Here is a 21,822-nt window from a genome sequence, read left to right on the forward strand (position 1 = left end):
TTATAAATTAATGAAACACCACAGCTGCAAGCAGCATTCACATTTAAGTAATAATAGCTCTTTGGGACTGTATATTTTTTGTGTAAAAGCCCTCCCTCTGTTCCCATAACAGAACTTATGAATGTATTTAGGGCAAGAAGTGCCCAGTTGACTTATATATTCATTTTGTACAGCAAGAAATTGTAAGCTATTACTTCTAGAGAAGTGAAAAATCTTATTTCTTATTTACTTCAATATTTCATATTTACTTCAATATTTCTTTTAACCAAATCAGCCTCACCAAGGTAATTGTGGTCTCACATGGCAAAGCAGACAATTCCCCCCCTCCTTTATGACAATGAGAGAAAGTCACTGTATGGAAAACCAGAATGCAGACACACAAGTAAAGAGGAGTGTAGTGGAAAAAACACATAACATAAGATGTGATGGGTTAAATTGAAAGTACAAAAGTAGAGGTGACAAAATGTGGTCCCGAGGCACGGTCCTACTTGTTGCTGATTTCATCAGCTTTGAACTGCCTTACAGAATGACCTCCAAGAGAGCCTTAACACAGCAATAAAATAAAAAATGAGATGTGATAAACATGATAAACTGCCTTAAACTTCATACTTTTTTCCCAAAACATGTGATTCAAGAACACTGTTTGTAGCTGGATAGAGGGTGTACAGCTTAGGAATGTATGACACATTTATATGACACATTTGTTGGCTTGGGTGATGCCACTACTGATTTTTATTTGGAAATCTAAGCCCATGTGTCTATATCAGACTGTGAGCTGATAATACTGATTTTATTTTGTTCATTCATCTAACTCTTCAATAACAATGGATTAGAAATCATTTTCAAATTACAAACAAGCAAGCACAGTCTCCTCTGAAAAGCAGAATTACTTCAAGGTGAAATATTTAGGGCATTTATGTACAGAGTAACAATAAGGTTTGAACTGTGTGGTTTTCTTGATGAAAGTATCAAAAGTACTTGGAGGAACTTCATTTGCATAGTTTTCTTTCCAAGAAATTTTTTTCTAGACAGGTAGTTCTATTGACCAGCAGGGAACAGGATCACGGGCTGACTCAAGCCTGTAATCTTTCTTGTACACCCTGAAACAAAATCAAAACAAGAAAAATTGTGATAACCCACTCAAAGAGCAGGCCCAGAATTGCCCTGATGTTTGCAGATGGCACCAGGAGTCAGAGCTGCACCCCAGCACTCCCAGGATATGATTATTTCCCCCAAGAAATAGGAGCCTTGAGCCCTGTAGCATCACTTAACAAGCAACAGATTCAGGCTGTTGAGGAAAAATTCACCAAATTTGCACCAAAGAGGTGTGTTCTTACAGACAAACACTCCCTCAGCTTCATTTCTTTAGATCTCCTGTATTTGCTGTTAAAATACACCTCAAAGCACACACATCCCTCACATCTGTTACCTGGAAACCATGTGCCCAGATCCAGCCACCCTCAGGAGTCTTTGGTCAGCTCTCAGGTTGGTGTTGGAGTTGTCCTCAAATTGTGCTTTTGAATAAAATTGACCTAAGCAACAGACACACAAATTATTTAAAAATCCGAAATTGCTGGTCATTTAACCAGATGGCAGCTCTAACAGCAGGAAAGCAGCTCCTCATCTCAGAAAACAAGCAAATCAAGATCCCTTAGTAAGCCAAGGAAATCCTTGTGTTTCAGCTGTGATCTGACACTCTCCACAGGGAGCTTCAGATGGGTTTGCACTATTTTTTTAATTTTTTTTTTGTGGTTTTGGAATATGCAGCCTCTCCATTTGCAAAGTTCCTGAAACAACTTCAGCTTTAGTCCCATCAGGATTTCTGGAGCCGAGGCATTCAGGACCAGCTGGCTTTCATTTTCTACCCATGGTTGTTTACAATTTTATCTCTGTTATTTGTAGTCCATTATTTGACATCATATGAATTTGCTGCATAAATCATGTCATTCCACAGCACTGTTGAGGTTAAGCCCAACTATTATTTTAGTCTTATTTTAACCATTCCTAAATCCACACTGGGCTATTTAGGGTTGTGCCTCTGGTGAGCAGAAAAACATTTGTGTTGTGTTTCCAGGCTGAGCCCTCCCTTCTTTGCAGAGCAGGGTCAGGACTGCTGGGCAGCAAAAGATGTCTGAGAAAAAGAAATTAGTTGCAAGGTTTTTCTAGAACTCCCTGGAACAAATCCCCCACTATATCCCTATTTCAAGAGCTTAGTTACAAGACCATCATTCTTTGCCATGTACACCTGTAATGACACATACCCAGAACTCCACTGACTTTGTCAGAAAAGTGGTTGGTGTCCGTGAAATAGAGCCCAAGGAATTCCTCTGGAAACTTGGCAAGGGAAATTTTCACTGTGACTGTATCAGGCAGTGATGCTGTAAAACTTCTTTCCTTTTCAACCGAGACCCTAAGCCTGGAAAGTAAATTGTGACATTATTTACAAGACAAATATGAAGAAAGAACATGTATTTAACTAGCTGACATTAATTCATCAAAATAATTTAATTTTTGCCTTTTGTCTCTTTACAATTGCTTTTTCATGATCTGCTGGTGGTTAATTTTAAGATAAAAAATATTTCTCTGTGTGCTGCACAACAGTTCTTGTAAATACACCAACAGAGAAGAAAGAATTTTTTGCAAATGCATACACATTATTATTCATAACAACAAAAAAATCTTTGACCAGAAAAAAAGGAATATTTTCTTGCTATTTTAACAAGAAAAAGTAGACTAGGTAAAACAATTCAGTGTAATTAATGAACAAATCAAATAACTTTTTTCTTGGATATTTCACAAGTCTTTTAGCCCCTGCCTTTCCTCTGACCCGTTAATGCTCTTGTGGTCCCAGGTGGGCTTCCAGGACACAAATGTCACTGTCATTTAGGCCCCCCCCAGGGGGTGCAAGGGTTGAGGTGCTGGTTTGAAGCAGGAGGATCGTTGTGGTTGGCAGACAGATTATGCAGGGGCATAAATCCAGCGGGCTCTTGGCTCTGTTGGGCCTACAAAAATAACTGAAAGCAGTTGTTGTGAGACTAGTTATTGTCTATCAGTGCCTGTAAGGGGGAGAACAATGTGTGTCCTGCCTGCCCCAGGCCAGCAGCAGAGGTTTATTCCAGCAATATAAAAAACCTGGTGGAATCAGCTACTCCCAGCTCTTCCTTGTGCTGGGGAAGGATCCTGTTCTAATTAGTCTGACAAATAAAGCCTCCTTTAAAGTGCCCCTTCTCCAACATTTAGGTACAGGCAGCTATTCCAAGCCTTTATGCCTTCCCATAAAAAATGTCAGCTGCCCAGATGGGAGTTATTGCAAAAACCGAGGAGAAGGAAAAGGAGAAGGAAAACTCAAGCCTGTGTGGAGCCATCTGCTGTATAAAAGGGACAGTAAATGTCAGAGCCATCACTTTCACAGCACTGGCTCTGCTGCTGGAGGAACACAAAGTGCCTGGTGGTGGCACCAGGGCGGCCACACATTGCTGAGGGTCCTTTCCTTTGGAAGATAAATACATGTGCTGCCTCTGATAGCAAAGCAGGCTGGTGGTGAAGTTGTTTTGATTCTCTTCACACAGGCATGGAGAATTAAAATCAAACTTACTTTGTTCTCCATAATTGAATTGGGGATTATGAGTGTACCCTGCTGCCACTCACACCCAGATACTCACTGGGTGAGGACATTTGGGAGCACTTACTTCAGGGAATGGCAAAATGGAGGCCTGGATGAACAAAGATCTGGCACATGATTGCGTTTAGGAAAGGACAGGGTGGTGTTTCTTACCCCTGGATGGTGGAGGTGGCTGACTGTTTCCATGGCAGCAGAGTGCTCCCGTTGTGGTGGCTCAGGATGATCCCGCCAGTGGAGACGTGGATTTGAACGGGAGGGTTCACATAGTTAATCCCAAACTGCACAAACCGTTTGGTTCCATCAAGTTTCCCCATCACAGTGAGCCCTTTAATACCATTGACACAGATTTTTTCAGATGACTGTGCTTTTAAAGTACAAGTGATTTTAATAAAACTGCTTTGGTTTTGTTGCTGAAACTACTTCAGGGTCTCAAATCTGGTTTTGTGAGGCACAGTACCCACGGATTTCATGCCCCAAGGCTCTCTGTGGTGGGGTCACCAGGGTCTGTTTAACCCTTTGTTGTCACCTCCTGCAAAGAGGTGTTTCTGCTTCATGATCAGAGCAGGTAACTGGTGCCTGTGGCCACAGCTCCTCCGAGCACAGACCATGGGAAAACTGCTCTGCATCCACACACAGGGACCATGGGGTTTAAGGTCACTGTATCCTCCAGAACCCCCAAGGGCTGGGCAGTGGAAATCACTAAAGAACATGGATGTGACAGCAGGAGGAGGAGGTGACTATAACCAGACCTGTGAGAAGTTTCCTCAGCTGTTGTACGATTAATATTGCCCAAGAGAGAGGCAGAATTAACCACAGTCTCCCTGGTCAGTGCAGGGCAGCAGGTATGACATGGCCCGTCATGAGAGGGGATTATTCCTAAGGCTGCTCTCACAAACCCTGTGACTCTCCTCGTCCTTGGTATTGGGGATAACTTGGCTCACTCACCTTGCTCTGGATCTGACAGAAGGTGGACAGGACTTTGTGCTTTCCCATCAATATTTAAACAGATTGTTTCACTTTGTCTGGGTAATTGCAAAAGAAATTGTGGATTTACGTTGGCTGAAAAGAGAGGAGAACAGTATTAGCAGACAACAAAAATTCCAGCCTATGCCCTTTGGATGGGCATAGCAAAAATACTTTAAAATTTTATACCTAAAATATCGGTCATAGATTTTATAGAATGGAATGATTAAAACCACAGTAATAATTATTGAGAAGCACAGCCAGACACAACACCTTGATACAAATGAAACTGACAGATTTATAAACTTAGATTTTACTATGGACAATGAGCCCTTGAAAAAGCTGAGGCTGAAGATCTGTTGTACTGCATTTTTTGGGTGGTTATATCCTCAAGCCAGAGAGGCTTTTGTATGGGTTATGGGGATATTTACTTAAGTGGAAAGAAACAGCCAAGGTTTGCAAGAAGAGGAAAGAGGTTTTCATAGAGTTGATGCAGTTATAAAAACATTGCTGTATGAAAAAGTGTATGTTACAGTTGTACTAATAACTGAAATGGGACTAGGTATCACTTACCAACAGGTTCTGCTTTCATTTTGCTTTGTGTCCTGACAACTGAAACACTTAAAATTAGTGAGAAAAGTTCAATGAAATATTTCTCCCTAAATCAGCTAATTAACTTGGAGGAATGCTGTGACAGAAGCCTTTTTTAGCAAAGCTCTGCACTCATTTCTACACAGAACTTTGCTTAAAACAAGACGTTGCAATGTGGGAAAAAGGCACAATGTGCAGTGCCTGTTTCTCTAAGGATGGGGACAGCTCAGCTGGAGCTGTGGGAGGGATCGGGGTCGCGGGAGGGTTCGAGGCTGCGGAGGGTTCGGGTTTGGAGTCTCGGGAGGGATCGGGGCTGCAGAAGAGTTCGGAGTCGCGGGAAGGATCGGAGGTGTGGGAGGGTTCAGAGCTGCGGGAGGGTTCGGGTTTGGAGCTTCAGGAGGGATCGGGGCTACGGAAGAGTTCGGAGCAGCGGGAGGGATCAGGTTCGGGGCTGCGGGAGGGGTTCGGGGCTGCGGGGAGGGGTTCGGAACTGCGGGGAGGGGTTCGGATTCGGAGCTGCGGGAGGGTTCGGGTTCGGAGCTGCGCTCTCGGCACTGTTGAACCCACGCACCCACGGCAGCTCCTCCCACTCACCACTGTGACCTGCTGAGAGGAGCATGAACTTGCTGCCAGCTTGTAGCTTAGTCCGTCGAACTGAAACAAAAGGGTTTTCCGATGTTTCGTTGGTTTGGGGTCATGCCTTGCACCTCCCTCCTCATCCTGGGAAACAGGGAATCCCTCCCGCTTGTTGCCCACTGGCATTTTTGGATACCCCAGGACTGGTAAATCACACCTGTTTCCTTCAGCTTACTAATATATACTTTCCCAGATTGTTCATGTTTATTTTGAGGAGGTACAGCAATTCTTTTTGTTTTTGAAAAGGGACCAAGATTGTTTTCAGAAGTTTATAGTTCATTATAAAATACCTGTGGACCAACATACATCTAGTAAAAACTAAGTGGTATGCCAGATGGGCATTCCCAACCAAAATGTATTTATTACAGTAGCATAGCTATGACCCTACATATGAAATGAACTTTATAGAATGATTCTGAATAAAAACAGAGGAGGAGCACTTACGAGGAGCTCCCCCAATTATCCTTGTATCATCTGGAGAAAGAAAAAAGAGTATCAGTGGTTTATTTATGATTGTCTCTCACACTTCATGGGAGTGTTTCCAACATCACATCTGTAACTCTGCCTTCCTTTCCTGCAGTGTTCTGGAGCAGCTGTGCCTGCGCAGCCATCACACCAACAGCTACAGCAACAGGTTGTGCTGAGGAGCTGCCCCAAACTCTGCTCCTCCTGCAGCCAGAGAGAAGGGCAGCCTCAAGCCCTATGTGCCCCCTGAGTGGGGCAGGACAGTCACTGGGCAGGGAATGTTCTGCCACTGAACCCCCAGCACCACTTTGAAAGAGGCAACCTCCAGAACTGATTCCCTCAGTACCTTTCTGTGAAGGAACTAGGGCAAAACCAAGGCTCTTCACCTATAAAATTAATATCAAATAAATACTATTGTCTGAAAGAAAGGAAAAGGAATACCTAAATCATCCTCAACAAGCATTCCAAGCAATCTTGAGGTGGATTTTCCACGAGATGCTTCACACATGGTAGGAAGAAGCAGAAAGCATCATCAACACCATGCACTTGAAGAGCTACTTTTCCTCAAGCGCAAAGAAAATGTTGACCTTTGAGACTCTGAATAGAATATTTGCTCCCTGTGACCATGTCATCCACCCAAACCCTGCCAGAGACTGTGGCAGGCATTGCTTATATTTGCCTTCCCCCTTTTTTCAGATCTGATACTTCCCTCTACAGAACAAATATTTGTTTTTTCATTAGAGACTATTATGGAAATATGCTACAGGAGAAGAAGGAAACACTTACCTCCTCCTGGAAGGCTTCTGGGCTTCTCATTATCTAACACAAAGAAGAGGGACAGATTAGTGTCATACAGTCAACACTAAATGACTTCACCCACGTGCCAAACAGCAAACTGGGACAAGAGGGTGTTTGGCTTCAGATGATGAGCTTTTTTGTATAAAAGGATGGGGAGAGGAGCACCTGCAAGTCCCCTGGCAAGACCATGCTTTCCCCACACACTGATTTTTCTACTACAGAGAAAAGTGTGGAACCCTTTGCATTGGCAGGAATGTAATAATAACCACTCCTAAATTATCTTCGGTTAATACTTAAACAAATTATTTTCCATTTCAACAATAGTGCCCATTTCACTTCACCCTTCCAGAAAGTCCTGTATGTTTTATTCTGAAGGGAAGGCAGTCCCTGAACTCCTGCCTGGGATGTGCTTCGTTACTACGTCACATCCCTGCCAGATGAACCCAAGTGGAGGGCAGCAACAAATGAAGCACAGCAGCCCATCCAGGGGGCTACTCAGTGCCCCCCTTACCAGCTTCAGTGGGTTTGTTTGCCACCTCTCCCTGCTGCTGGTCCGAGGGTTTGGTGACCACCATGGAAGTGAGGGGTGTAACGAAGCTGTACTGCAGAGACAGATCCAAGGCTTGTGCCTCCAGGGCCTTCTGGTCCTCTTCTGGGGCTGAAATACTAAAGTCTGTGTTAATGATGAAGAAATAACATGTAGAGACTATGAACAAGTTGTCTTCAGGTTCCTTTATATATTAGCTGTGTCTTGTTATTATTGAAGGGTCAGGAGTTTTATTGGGATAACTCAGCTGTTCATATGCCTGAAATTATGGAGGTGCTTAATTTCTGGCAACTCTGGACCCCATGTGTCATTCAGATACACAATAATAATAGATACATAGTCTAGGAAATATCTTATGATATGCTTTTTTCACTAGCTATTGCCATGTCCTTAGCTACAGGCAACATTTCTGGATGTGTAACAACAGCTCAACACAATCCATACAATTAAAATCTATTTCATAGTCATGGCATGAAGAATATTGTACATTATGTTTTCATATGTGTGTATATATATACACACACTCAATGATACAGAGCTATCACAAACTGAAAGGCACCCCATGCATCACACAGTAATGCACTATTCTCCCAGCATCCCATGATTTTGATACTATCTGGATAAATATTTCTGTTTCTTTGTGTTTCCTGACCATGTGCCTTGTGAACAAGGGATTTCTGTTGTACAAAGTTAGCAATTAGCATTAAAACAGCTTACGCTTTTTCCAGAAGCTGTTGGATGGTCAGGTAAGCCCACAGCCTCTCTATGAAATTTCCAAAGATGTACTTTTTATCTAGGAACACTTGCTCCTTCTCTTTGACATTTGCTTCTTCTTTAAGAGTCAGGTCACTGGTGTGCTGAAGTGGGAGAAAACTGACCATCAAAAGAACAGTTCCACACTTTACTTACAGTCACATTATTGGACTGAAAAGAAAGGCTTTCAGTACCAAAGTGCCCTTTCTGTCTTTCATGTTTTTCCTTTCCCATTGAGAAATGCAAGTCCAAACTACCAAAGAAACAGGTATTTTGGATATATATGTTTCTGGACTTCAAACAATGTTGATAAAAGGAGGTAATGAAATTGCTCTATTTCAACATTTTGATGAGGAATAATTGAGATTTCCTACTCCACTGTAACCATACAAAGCTAAAAATGCTTGAAAGGCCAAAATATTATGGGTTTGGAAGGGTTAAAATTTTCATTTGCTTATTAATGAATATTCTTCAGGTTTTTCTTTTGTAGCGCATTCAGGAGGGGAAATCGAATTGTCACATGATGCCTAAAATGGGGAAAACATCTGAGTGCCCAGCCAGAGAACATGTACTGCACACAAAACACTACTGGGAGTCTCCTGTTGTGCCCAAAGAGACAGAAGGGAGAAGTATTTTTCACAATTAGTAAACTAAACACTTACTGACTGAGCTTTAATTTCTACTGGTAAAAGATCCAGGTCATTGCTAAGTTTTCCAGACACTACAATTTCAGATCCTTCAAAAAATAGCGTGAAATTGTTCTTGGTTAATCCCTCAATGGCATTTTCTGGATACTGCATTTCAATTTTCATTAATATTGGCGTAGCCACCTCTTGATAGAAGCCCTAAAGAGAAGCAGAGGGAGAGAACACACACAAATGACTGGAAAATAATTATAGCAATATGTTGAATGTCTAAAACCCCCTTAAAAGGCTTTTTCTTTAGTAATGCAAGACTACTGCAAACTTAGCAAAAAATAAATGTTTCTTCCCAAAGTCCAGCACAACTTCTCCAGCCAGGCTGGCCATGCCATAGAAACTCTATTTCCCATGGAAATTCAAGTATCCAGGCAGTGTCCCCGTTACCATCACCCCACCCCAGGCAGGTGTTTCTCTTTATCCCCTTTTCACACCTGATTTTTAAAACTTGATAAGATTAATCTTTTCTCTTTCTGGGCTGGGGCTGGCATTAAGGAAATCCAGTCTCTGCACACCCATCCAAAATGGGTAGAATTGGCTTCCCAAAAGAAAAGTGGATGTCTCAAAAGTTATAACCCTCTCCAGATGGACAGGGAAGACCTAGGGTGGTGGAATTGTACAGTTTGCCTGCAGGTGCCTCAAACTACCTACTGATTTTTAGGGAAACCATGACAATCAGCCTCCAGGGGTGGCACTTCCCATGATTAGAAATCAAACCCAAGAGCAGTTCTTCCACCATCACTTCCCCTGGAGAACTGATCTTTTTGCAGAAGTACAGAAACTTGGGAGTTTCCTAGTCTGTCTGAATGCAGCTGATCTGAGGGAAACTTCTCCTCTGAGTCGTGTACAAACCCTCAGACACCCCAAAGGTGCCTTCCTCCATCCCCACAATTAACAGGGAAAGTTAAAGCCAACAATTCATCTCAGGAAATCTGGGATTTTGCTGCTTGTACTAGACATAAACTGTAGCTGATAGATGGTTTTCTGGCATATTCCTTAGTCCTGACCTGGAGCTGCAAGGCTGCATCAGCCTTTTCATAAATACGACGTGCTATTCCCCCATTGCTTAGGGCCATTTTCTCCAGGAATTTATAACTGACATCAAACCCGAAGCCAAGGCAGAAAAGAGCATATTTCCCATTGATGGCTTTCTGAATGTTGTCTTGAATCACTTCCACGTTTGTCTCACCTATAATCGAAAAAAATCCACATCATTGTTGGTTTGGGCTTTTTCAAGTACCAAAAGACAGCAGGAGGTTTAATGGATAATTCTGCCTGAAGTTTTTAAAAGTAATTCAGAATAAGATATTAAAAAGATATGGGACAGAATGCTGTTAAACGGAGATCAGAGAATCATAGAATAGATGAAAGTATCACTCTGCATATGGAGATGTGATTCTTCCCCTTAATGACCTTTATTAACTTCCACTAATGTTGTGGCTAAGTGCAATGTGATTTACAAGATTATGGGGGCCAGAGGAGGATTTTAGGACAGAAGGGACACACACTATAAGTTGTCACTGTGAGAGGTGGATACACTTCATCAAGCATTAGGGACGGTCCCACTGAGACTCGAACTCAAGTCCTCGGGATTCAGAGTCCAGAGTGCTCTCCTTTACACCATGGGCCCACCCCAAGCCCTGGATGAGCCCTCTCATTATCCCTCCCTCTCTCCAGATCCTCGGCTGTATATTCCAAAGCCCTTCTGAAACAGGGTATGTCCATCAACATCTGGGATACAAATGTAAAAGGGAAAAAATCCCAGAGGGGAGAGGCCGGAGGGGCAGTGTTCACTCACCAGAGGTGGGCTGGCCGTCTGTCAGCAGGATCACCATGGACACGCTGCGCTCGGGGAGGCTCTGGGCTGTGTCCAGCGACCTCACAGCCCTGAGCAGGGCCCGGTTGATGTCTGTGCCTGCGGGGACAGGGCGGGCAGCGCTCACCGCACGGGGTAACCCCGAGCAGGGCAGCGCTGATGTCCGTGTCTGCGGGGACAGGGCAGGCAGCGTTCACCCCACGGGGTAACCCCGAGCAGGGCAGTGCTGGTGTCTGTGCCTGCGGGGACAGGGCGGGCAGCGCTCACCGCACGGGATAACCCCGAGCAGGGCAGTGCTGGTGTCTGTGCCTGCGGGGACAGGGCAGGCAGCGTTCACCGCACGGGATAACCCCGAGCAGGGCAGTGCTGGTGTCTGTGCCTGCGGGGACAGGGCGGGCAGCGCTCACCGCACGGGATAACCCCGAGCAGGGCAGTGCTGGTGTCTGTGCCTGCGGGGACAGGGCGGGCAGCGCTCACCGCACGGGATAACCCTGAGCAGGGCCCGGATGATGTCCGTGCCTGCGGGGACAGGGCGGGCAGTGCTCACCGCACGGGATAACCCTCAGCAGGGGCTGCTGCGCTCCATCTGCAGAGCGGGGAAAGTTTGCTGCAGGAAGCAATCCCTCTGAGGGACAAGGATTTAGGGATTTAGCCAGCTGGGCTCAAGCAGAATCACAGACTATTCTGAGTTGGAAGGGACCCACAAGGATCATCGAGTCCAACCCTTAAGTCATTGGCCCACACAGGGGATTGAACCCATGACCAGCACAGTGTATTATCTTGCAACGGCAATGCCAGGGTAATCTTTCGGGAGTGTTTTCCACACATATATCATGGGAAATACAAACATGTCTAGAGCCATTAAAAAGTGCTTAAATAAACACATTATCATCTGTCAACCTGCATTTAAGAAAAGTTGTCTTGTTTTATTTGAGAAGTCAGAGAAAAGAGCTGGGCACTGATGGATTTATCTGTGTTAGTGTTGGGAGAAAAAACCCTCTGTTAGTGGTAATAGTGTAACAGTGAAGGGAGACACAGCCCTAGAGAAGTGCTTAACACTGAGCACCAAGAACACTGACTGATGCAGCAACTGAAACGCCACATGCCTGTTTTATTTCTGTGGTGTGGCTTATAAGAGGGTGTAACTTTGGATGTGGTTCTGTTTTTCTTTCTTTTTTTTTTTTAATAAGTGAACTCCTGATATAAAAAAAAATCAGCAAATTGCTGACAAATGTTGAATGAATTGCCATGAAGTGCTATCAGGGAATATTCCAGTTATCTCTGTGATAAAAATTTGAAATAAAACTTTATAGCTTATATGGTTCATAGATGTGATGTAACCACTTCTTTATATATATATATATATGTGTGTATAATAATAATAATAAAGCCACCAGTCTATCTACTCCCAGCCTTTCTGTGCCACTCATCATTCACATGATTATGAATATGATATGAAGTATTAAAAGCTGCCTGACTTGCTTTGTAAGCCCTGATGGTATCTCGGGGGCACCACGTAACTAATAAACCCAATTATTTTCTAATCAATTCATTATATTGGGAGCAGATTTGTGTTTCCCAGCAGGTGTACCTCCGCTGGCAGACAGAGTCTGCACGAATGCAGCAGCACTGGCCACATTCTCCTCCGTGGCTGGCAGGAGAGAGCTCTTCCACTCTGCCACTTTGTTGCTGAAGGTGATAAAACTGAAATGATCTTCCCGACGGAGGTCTTGCAAAATCTTCAACAGGGCATCCCTTGTCTGTTCCAAGCAGAAAACAGTAACTGATTAGTCCTACTTCTTTGCCAGAACTGGGGCTGCAGTGTGATGAGGGGGTTCTCTACAGTTATTCCAGGTGCAGTCCAATGCCTTTAGCAAACCCTAATGATGTTTGCAGGTTGAGACCATCAGGAATGGCCCATTCTCTTAATTACAGACACCAACCTCCCCCCAGTGTAAGGGGCTCTCTAACAGAGCTACATATACAGGCATCAATAAAGGTAAAACAAATAAATTAACTCCTTCAGTTCCATTAAAGAAAAATAAAATATAAGCAAAATATTCTGCAAAGACAGAGACAGAAGGCATTCTCTACACTCATGTTTAGGAAGAAATCCTTCATAGGGGAGTGATCAGACATTGGAATGGGCTGCCCAGGGACGTGGTGGAGTCACTGACCCTGGAGGTGTTTAATAAGAGGCTGGATGTGGCACTAGATTGACAAGGTGGTTGAACTTGATGATCTCAGAGGTCTTTTCCAGCCTAGTTGGTTCTGTGGCTCTGTTTGGTACCTGTGACAGTAGCTGTGTCACACAAGTGTTGCTCTTGAATAGCTTCAATCCGTGCATATGTATTTTCAAGCATTTTGCTGTTCAAAAAACCAGTTCATGTGTTTCAAAAGGGAAATTCCCAGTTGCTCCCTTGGAATGCTGGAGTGTGAGTGCCCCTGGAGCAAGCAGAGGGTGTGCTCTGAGGGGAGTTACCTGCTCGATTTTCCTGCCTGACATGGAGCCACTCCGGTCTATGACAAAGATGACGTTTTTGGGAAACACTGGCATGTCACTGGGTGCAAAGTAATGCACAAAATACCCATTGACAATCTGAAATACAGAATGTGAAATCACCTGTGAAATTGCATCCAGAGGAATAAATATTGCATTTTAACATTCAGGCATAGCAAAAAAGGGGGGGGAGGGAGAGTCATGCTCAGCATTCTGCTCTTCTCAATAATCCACATCAAAGAACATATATTAAATAAATTAAAATGTATTTCCTAGCTGGAAGCAACACCGTAGACAGCAGATTACAAGAGAGCAGCTTGCAAACATGTATATGTATGAGACACTGTAGCGCCACATGTATGATATATCCATATTATCACTGTACATCATGTTAGCTCTTTATCATACCTATGAGCACATCTCTGCCATTCTTTAGCACATCTGTGTATAATTCATTAGTTAAATGGTATGGAAAATACTGTACTTTATTCCCTAGAATATGCATCAGTCCATAAATACTTGTTAAGTTCCTGCTGTCTTTAGCTATGCCTCAGTTATCACAAAAGCCACAGGGAAACAAAGCAGGCATTTTAATAGTTATATAAATCCCGTTCCTCTAAACTCCATTTACAAGAAGCCACAAATACACCTTAGATCAGCCAAAATAATAATAATAAAAAGGATGTAAAGAGACAGCTATGAATTACTGACATAGATTTGGTACTGAAAAAAAATTGGAAAGATTGATGGTTTTTCTAGGGTGATCTGTTCTTGCAATGTGTCTGGTGTCTCTGGGGATTTACTGAATGTCACCCTCAGCTCCTGCTCACCCTGGATTGATGGAAAGTGCTTTTCCTGTCATTCTTGGTGTTTCAAAGCAATGTTGCTGTTGTGCTGATTGCACTTCACATTTAGACCTATGATCTGCAAGTGTTTTTATATCCATTTCTTTATTTACCTGTATATCACCTGCAGTGGCTTCTCTCTTAACATCATAACGCACAATGAAGTCACCGTTGAGGAGAGTTTCATCGAGTTCAGGATTTACCTTCTGCTGATCCACAGTTGGCTTAAACAAAATATGAGCCTGCAAAGCAACAAGAAAAGATTCAAAGCAGTGTTCCTTAGAGCTGGCACTGGCAGTACCACCTGGCGGCCGCTGCTGTACCTTGGTTTCATTCTGCACTTTGGTCAGCGCCTCTGATAACTCGTTAGTCATGAAGGTGCTGTCTGTCTCCAGGAGGCGAATGCCCTGGGGCTCGAAGATGTGCACATCAATCTGGCGGGAGGAGCAGCCCCATCAGCACCTCAGAGGGAGCACAGCCACGTCTACAAGGCACAGCCCTGCTCCCTGCGCGGCCCTGGCAGGGACAAGCTCACCTGGAAGTGCTTCACCAGCTGCTGCGGCCGCACCTTGATGAGCAGCTCAAACTTGCCCAGCTGCCGCCGCAGCAGCTCCTCGTAGCTCAGCTCGAAGGTGGCTTTGCTGGCGGCCGCGATGCTCACGGACACATGGAACACCTCCAGCTTTCTGTCCCTGATCCTGGTGGGGGAGAACAGGGATTTACCTCCTCCAGGGAAGGTTTTCTTGTGGTGGACAGAGTTTAGGAAGTGTGTGAAATAACGACCAACAGACTGGGATGAATAAAAAAAATGAAGAGGAGTGGTAAATCTTGTTCATCATAAAGATTTTTTACATTGCAGGCACTATTCCATACATCACATATATTACATTAAAGTGCCATGAGTGCAGGCTGAGAAATGGAGCAGAAACCCCTACATGCCCCAGACTGGGATCAGGCAGAGCTGGGAGTGAATACCTGGGAGGCACAGATTGAATATACCCTGACACTGTGATATCTGCTCAAGTGCTGTGGTCCTTTGGGGCTGTGGGGAAGCAAACTCAGCACCAAGCATCATTCCAGCACGGCAAGCTGCTCTCACATGACATGACTGGAGCTGTGAGCAACCTGGTCTAGTGGAAGATGTCCCTGCTCATGGCAGGGGTTGGAATGAGGTGATCTTTCAGGTCCCTTCCGACTTAATCCCTCCTATGACAGCAAGTTCCAGGGCAATACTAAACGGTTACACTTCCCACTGGAGCCCATTGTAGGACCAGATAAAAATCATAAATCACATATTCGTATGTGAATATATCTATATATGAAATTATACATATACACAGGCACTGTCTCTCCTGCTAAGGACCCAAGACTGAATTTCATGTTTGTCCCCACTGAGATGTGACTGCCTCCAGGGTTTAACCTGCCCCCAGCCAAACAAGGAGCCACAGAAGAGCAATGGATGCCTCACACATGACGGCAACATACTTGACAAGGCCGGCGCTCTGCCCGCGTGAGACTGCAGTGTCATACTCCTTCTGAGCAGCAGCTTTCTCCTTTATTATTCCTGGATACACTTTACCATCGATGGACCTGTTTGGTTTCCATAAAAATTAGTTAATACTAGAAGAAATGTGCTGGAGAAAGAAACTCAACAGAAGGTTCTTTGTGGCCCTTGTGGCATGAGCAGGGGACACTGTTCAGTTCCCATATCCCTCCCTACCCAGCAGGGTGTCAGGAGCCACCAGCACAATGCAACCCTTCTCCTTGCAGAGTCTCAGGGATGTTGGAGCAGGAGAACCACCACCATCCAACACATCTGTCACCCGCCCTGTGCAGGAGGCAGCCTGGCCCTGGGCACCACCTTTCTATTTTGCCACCTGTTACTTTGCCCCATGGAACACTTTGTGCAGGACCCTCTTTGTGCTCTTTGCTCAGCATCTCCTGAGCAGAAAGATGAACACTCTCATTCCCCAAAGCTGCCTCCTTCACACCACAGGTAAGGACTGGTCCTACATGGAGAAGTTGGTGATGAAGGCTGTCTTGGGTAACTCCACTTCGAAGGTGGCCTCTCGGGACTCATGGGCTCTGTTGACGATCCTGCTGGTGATGACGGTGTGAGCGAATCGTGAGGTGACCTTGCAGTCCACATGGAGGCTGTAGATGTCAATATCTGGCTGGAAAAAGGTAAACAGGATGGAACAGAATTGCTCCATTTTTTTTCCTAAGCATTCCTTAAGTGGATGATGTTCTTGGGAAAGTCTGATGAAGGAATGGACTGTTAGAAAGTCTGGCTTGAACTGGGGAGAGGATTGTTCATGACCAGACTGGCCTGCTGCTTTCCCATCTCTTCAGCCACAACCACTGCCCCACACAAAATCTGCAGCTGCATCTGTGCATTGTTGTTCCATGTGAGGTTCTGTCAAGCCTTTTTCTGTGGCCTTCTCTCCCCAGGGTACAGTGAAGCAGCTGCTGCATCACCCTAGGACATTGTCCAAGATTAACCTCATAATGATCAGAAGCCTCTTTGAGCATTTGACCTGTGGAAAGGCCCTGCTTTTTGTATGACTGTTTATTTGCTGTCCCAGCTGTTGACTTTGCCATGTGTTTTCCAGCTGGGAACCTTGTCCTGCACAACACTCAGCAGGTTTGACGCCCCACATGCACCCCCAGCCCCTCACTGGTTGCACAAACAGAGATGCCCTTTGAGCACTTGCGTTTCTCCTTGTCTGGTGCTTCCAGGGCCTCTGATGCCCAAGGGAGGAGGGCACCATTCTGGAGCTGCCTGAGCATGGCTGGGCTTAGAATTGCCTGGAGCACCTGCCTCTATGAGCACCCTCCTCTTGCATTTGGCATGTCTCTTTAAAGGTCCTACCCATGCTTCAGCAGTGACACTAAGAAGGGTGGCTCTGGGCATCACCAGTCTCACAACAGTCCAACAGCTCATTAAAACAAAAAAGCTCAGCATCAAAGCAGATCATTGCACCTCTATTTTTATTTTTCCAGCTACAAGTCTTTTGAATGGCTAATTGATCTTGAGTTATTTTGATAATTCATCTCCTGTACTTGCTTGCCAGTTAAAGGCAGCCAGTGGCCTCTTTTTAGTTATGGCACTGGCCAAAATCCAAAACTTTACCCAAGCTAAGCATGGCCATTCCACACAAAGCTGTGACCACAGCTCTGGGCTCGGGCATCAGGGCAGAAGGTGCCACAGCCAGCACTGGATGAGTGATGGATGGCTGCTCCTGCCTTCATCACATGTGGCCAGGGTGTGCTCCATCTCCTGATGCCTACTGACAACCCAGGAGAAAGGGATAAATCCCAGAAATATCCATTGAGACAACAATCTCCTGATCCTGGCAGTTCAGGTGCCTGTCCCTGCCCAGGCTGGGGCTGTCTCTCCCAGGAATGTCTCTTCCCAAAGGCTTTCTGAGCATTTTCGAGCATATTTGCTGCCCTGTCACACTCAGACCTGCCCATGTTCAGAGGGAGGTTCAGCCACGAGGAGCTCCAAGCCCTGAGCTGTGGCTCCTGGGGCAGGGAGACATGCGGTGGCCACCACTGCCCATGGAGGATCCTTCTGGCACAGGAGGAGTTTGCCCCAGGCAAAACTTACCCTGTGGAAATCTCCTCTGCCTCGTGCTGCAGGGATGAGGAACTGCATCTCCTGCACCTCCCCAGCCCCAGCAGCATTTTAGGCTGTGGCCAGAACTAACAAGCCCCCAGCAGGGCGCAGTGGGATGCAGCAGGTGGGGAGCATCGCTGTGCCCTCGGGGAAGGGAGCAGGAGAGGACCGGCCCCAGGTGTGTACCCAAAAGCCAAAAGCACTGCAGGCCCATCCACCACACCCACAGCTTCCTGCAGAGCCCGCAGCTGCAGCCACACGGGCTGTCCCTGCCTCCCAAACCCCACCTGCATTTCAGTTGCATTTCACAATTTTCTGAATAGGCCTGATGGAAAAAAATCCCTTCTGACATAAGGCCTCCTCTGCCTCTCTGATACTGATGTGTTTAAAATGTGACCTGCCACATGCACCCTGAGATGGTACAACACACATTTTGCCCCTCCAGGCAGCACAAGGAACCATCTTTCCCATTCCATATAAGTTACTGAACACGTGTCAGAAACCTCCTGGAACTGCAACAGTCATTGTTTGGTTCCGTGTCAAGATCCAAACCTCACCTGGTGACCAAGGCAGAGCCACGGATCCCTCAGATATGGTACCTTAGCTCCCTGAGGAAGAGCAGGATCAGACACATCTGCAAATGCCTCCTGCCAGATTTGCACTATAACAGCTCAACTAACAAACCAAAAAGATCCTAAAAGCACCCAAAGCTCTGAAATCCCAACACAATCCACCCAAGGCTCCCCAGGTGGTAGTTACCAGAGGAGTTACCTGGCCAGTTACTGTGATAGCAGCAGATCAGCAAGTGAGATATTGATAATAAAAACAGAGCAAATACCTTCTGAGCTTCTGCTAATACTATGAGTGAGGAAAAGACCAGCAAAGCAAGCAATGTTCTCTGCTCCATTTTGGAAAAAACAAATTTTCAAATGAAATCTCTGTTTATCTTAATCAGTTAATGAGTAACTTGTACTTGGGAATATCATGTAGACTTTGAAGAAACTTAATATTTACCTGTCAAACACAGGTAAAACTCAGACTTGGTTAACGCTTATTTTCCCAACAGATCTTTGCTGTTAAACATTACAATTTTAATGACTCATAACATACAGTTAAGAAATCCTTGTGTTTTCTTTTAAACTTAAATCTGTCTTAACCAAATCCCACAGGCAGATGGCCTGGTCTGTGCAACAAGATGCAGGAATCTCTACCATATTCCACAGCAACAACCTGAAAGAGCACAGCTTTTATATTACCTGAAGCAGCACTTCAGGGATTTGGAGGTTGCCAGGAGGTGCAACATACACATGAGATTTTACAGCTTCTCCAGCCTTCCTGCCTCCCTGTCCAGCTGGCCCAGGAGAGGTTCAGAGCAGCACTTGTGTACCATCCCTTTTGGTTTCCTTGGCCAGGCCATGATCTTTGGTAGGTGATGCCATTTCTTGTCCCAAATTAACACAAAAATCCTGTGGAAACATAAGCATCTGCGTTTGCTTCCTGGCTGTTTTACAAAGAGCCCAGGTGGAGAGTCAGCTTCTGGTGGGATTTGTGAGGAGACACTAATGCTGGGCTCAATAATTTATTACTCACCAGACATCTACAAGTTCACCATAAAGAATGTGCTGAGCACTGGCTGCTCTTACAAGGCTTGTGCTTTAAGTAACTCTTTTAAAAAATAAACTTCATTTTCCCCAGGCAGGCTGTTTATACTACTGGCAAATACTGTATTCTTTATAGTAGGACATGTAAATATATCTATTTTAAGAGAGAAAACATTAAACTGTTATACATTTGATTAACTTGTACAACTTGTATAATGCTTTAATCCCTTAAAATATACAGGACTATACACTTAGTGGCCTAAGAGATGCAAGAGTCAAAGCTTTAGCTTTAATTAAGTGGATCTGTCATTAGTTTTCTAATGGCCACATGTAAAATCACACAGACGTCAAAGAGCTGCCTCCCCTGCCCAGTGTGAGGCTGCAGGGGCAGCTCTGCCCCACTCCTGGTGCCTGGAGCAGGACAGCACCCTGGGAAGCTGTGGAGTCCCTTCCACAGCCCTCTGGGGCTGCTGAAGCTGCAGGAAGATCCTCACTCTCAGCCCTGACCCTGAGTCGAGCTCCAAGCCCTGTTTCAGCACAACCCCTGCCACTTCCCAGTGCCACTGGTGCTGGGACACTGGGCACCAGTCCTGCAGCTCCCCCTGCTTCTCAGTCTGAAGTGTGAGCACGAAATGACTCCAGGTCATCTTGGAGGAAGGATCTGAACTCACCATCACAAAAGGAGACAGTTTGGAGTGCAAAATTACCTAAAACCTCAAACCTTGGGGCTTTGTTCAGTCATTTCTCTGTCCATTTTTCACAATGTTCCATGTCCACTATCACGCTTTCCATGACTGGACTGGTTAGATTTGCAAGAATGAAGAAAAACTTGACAAAAAATTCTCCAGGCAGCTTTCTATTTGTCCCTCTCACCTACAAGTGTCTCCTGTCCTGCAGCAGCAGCAGCCAGCAACTCTTCCAGCACAGCAGCAAGACTGGAGACAGAGGAGGATCCTTGCAATCCATACAGAATACAGGGCTTGCTGTCCCAAATGGGGAGTGATTTTGTCCCAGGAATACAGTTTTACCTCCATTGTGTGTTTTCTAGATGAGGTCTATCTGAAAAGACAGAAAAACTAAAAAAAGACAACCAATCTCGAGAATTTCCCGTCCTACTGGGAAGCACCACAGAGACATCATGGGAATAAAGCCGGGAGCCAAATCCCAAGTTTCTGGCAGGTCGTTTACTTTGCTTCCCTGTGGCATTTGTGCTGCAAGTCCGTGGGACACGGAGGTCCCTGTGCTTTCCTATATCAGCAACATCCCCACAGCAGAGTCTGAAATCCAGCACCTCCTCTTCTGCCACCCCACTTGTAAATCTTTTTGTTATTGCACAAAAAAAGCAGCACTTGTCCCCCCTTGTCCCTCTCTATCATTTTTACAACTATTGAACAACCTCCTGCCAACTTCTCCTGGCGGATTAATTAAGGAGGGTTTGCTAAACCCCTTGCAGGGGCAGCTCCAGCATTATCGTGGTGAGGACTTTTTCCCACCAGGACTTTTTTCATGGTCTGGAAGGACCTTTCCCAGGGAAAAAGGCTGTGCCAAGTTACCTGTGAGGAGTCCAGGCCCCAAGGAGAAATCATGTCCAGCAAAGCAAGGAGGCAAGGTCTGGGCTGCAAACAAGAATCTTTGAAAGTGAAAAACACAAGGCAAGGCAACACCCCAGCAATATCCTTAAGGAAACTTTCCCCTGAAGGCCAAAGGACTTTGCTGCTGCCTTTGGTGAGCTCTGCAGCCTCTCTGGGAGCTGTGTGGGCACTGTCACATTTGATCTGTCAAGTGTTTGGGACACAAAAGGCAAATATATTATTTTTCATGGTGCATAGAGACCTTTGGCATCCCTTTTACCTCATAATCAGCTGTAGCCTGTGTAAAGTTATAGTAATTCCCTAAATAAAGGTGCCACATATGTTACCATCCCCAGATGAGCTGCAGGACTCAAGGTGTGCGGAATGAGTGCCCCACCAAGCAGAGGATGTTCTGTGTTGGAGCACAAAGATCCAGCTGAAGTGGAACACTCCAGGTTTTGGGGGAAAACAGGTCTGATGTTTAATGCAGCAAATCAAGAAGAAAACAGCCTTGCAAAGAACCAGCAGACTACAGGGACACTTGGGGGTCACTCATCTCCTCAGCTGGGCAGGGTCAGTCACCACATTTCCCACTCCAGCCAGTGGGACAGGAGGAAAAAGTCACAGAGGAATGGGCTGAAATCTCTTCCTTGGTGCTGGTGCACTCTGAGGGCTCAGCATCTGCCCTCCCAGCAGAGCTGCATGAGGGGAAATCACGGCACTGCTGCTCTGAGAGGACAGCCAGAATTAACCTGAGCCTAAACTGAAATGAGTCACCACAGTGTGCCAAGATG

The 21,822-nt window shown here is 45.3% G+C and overlaps 1 protein-coding gene across 2 annotated transcripts; it reads right to left on the reverse strand.

Annotated features, from left to right (window-relative positions):
* Positions 1-709: 709 nt before the first annotated feature.
* On the reverse strand, positions 710-18,790 carry ITIH4 (inter-alpha-trypsin inhibitor heavy chain 4). Of its 2 annotated transcripts, XM_071550542.1 has the most exons (23): positions 18,695-18,790; positions 16,248-16,408; positions 15,720-15,824; positions 14,770-14,932; positions 14,558-14,668; positions 14,348-14,476; positions 13,372-13,488; positions 12,481-12,649; positions 10,872-10,988; positions 10,081-10,262; positions 9,038-9,220; positions 8,340-8,479; positions 7,587-7,741; positions 7,064-7,096; positions 6,719-6,775; positions 6,257-6,286; positions 5,771-5,830; positions 5,159-5,197; positions 4,568-4,681; positions 3,776-3,947; positions 2,262-2,416; positions 1,430-1,532; positions 710-1,100 (listed from the first exon to the last, which is right to left on the reverse strand). In XM_071550542.1, the coding sequence occupies exons 1-23, from the start codon at positions 18,761-18,763 to the stop codon at positions 1,025-1,027; spliced, it is 2,640 nt and encodes an 879-aa protein (XP_071406643.1). In that variant the 5' UTR covers positions 18,764-18,790; the 3' UTR covers positions 710-1,024. The 2 variants fall into 2 exon arrangements, with proteins under 2 accessions (XP_071406643.1, XP_071406644.1); XM_071550543.1 differs by lacking the exon at positions 6,719-6,775.
* Positions 18,791-21,822: the final 3,032 nt, after the last annotated feature.

This window comes from Pithys albifrons, chromosome 3 (genome assembly GCF_047495875.1).
Source record: "Pithys albifrons albifrons isolate INPA30051 chromosome 3, PitAlb_v1, whole genome shotgun sequence".
Lineage (NCBI taxonomy): Eukaryota > Metazoa > Chordata > Aves > Passeriformes > Thamnophilidae > Pithys > Pithys albifrons.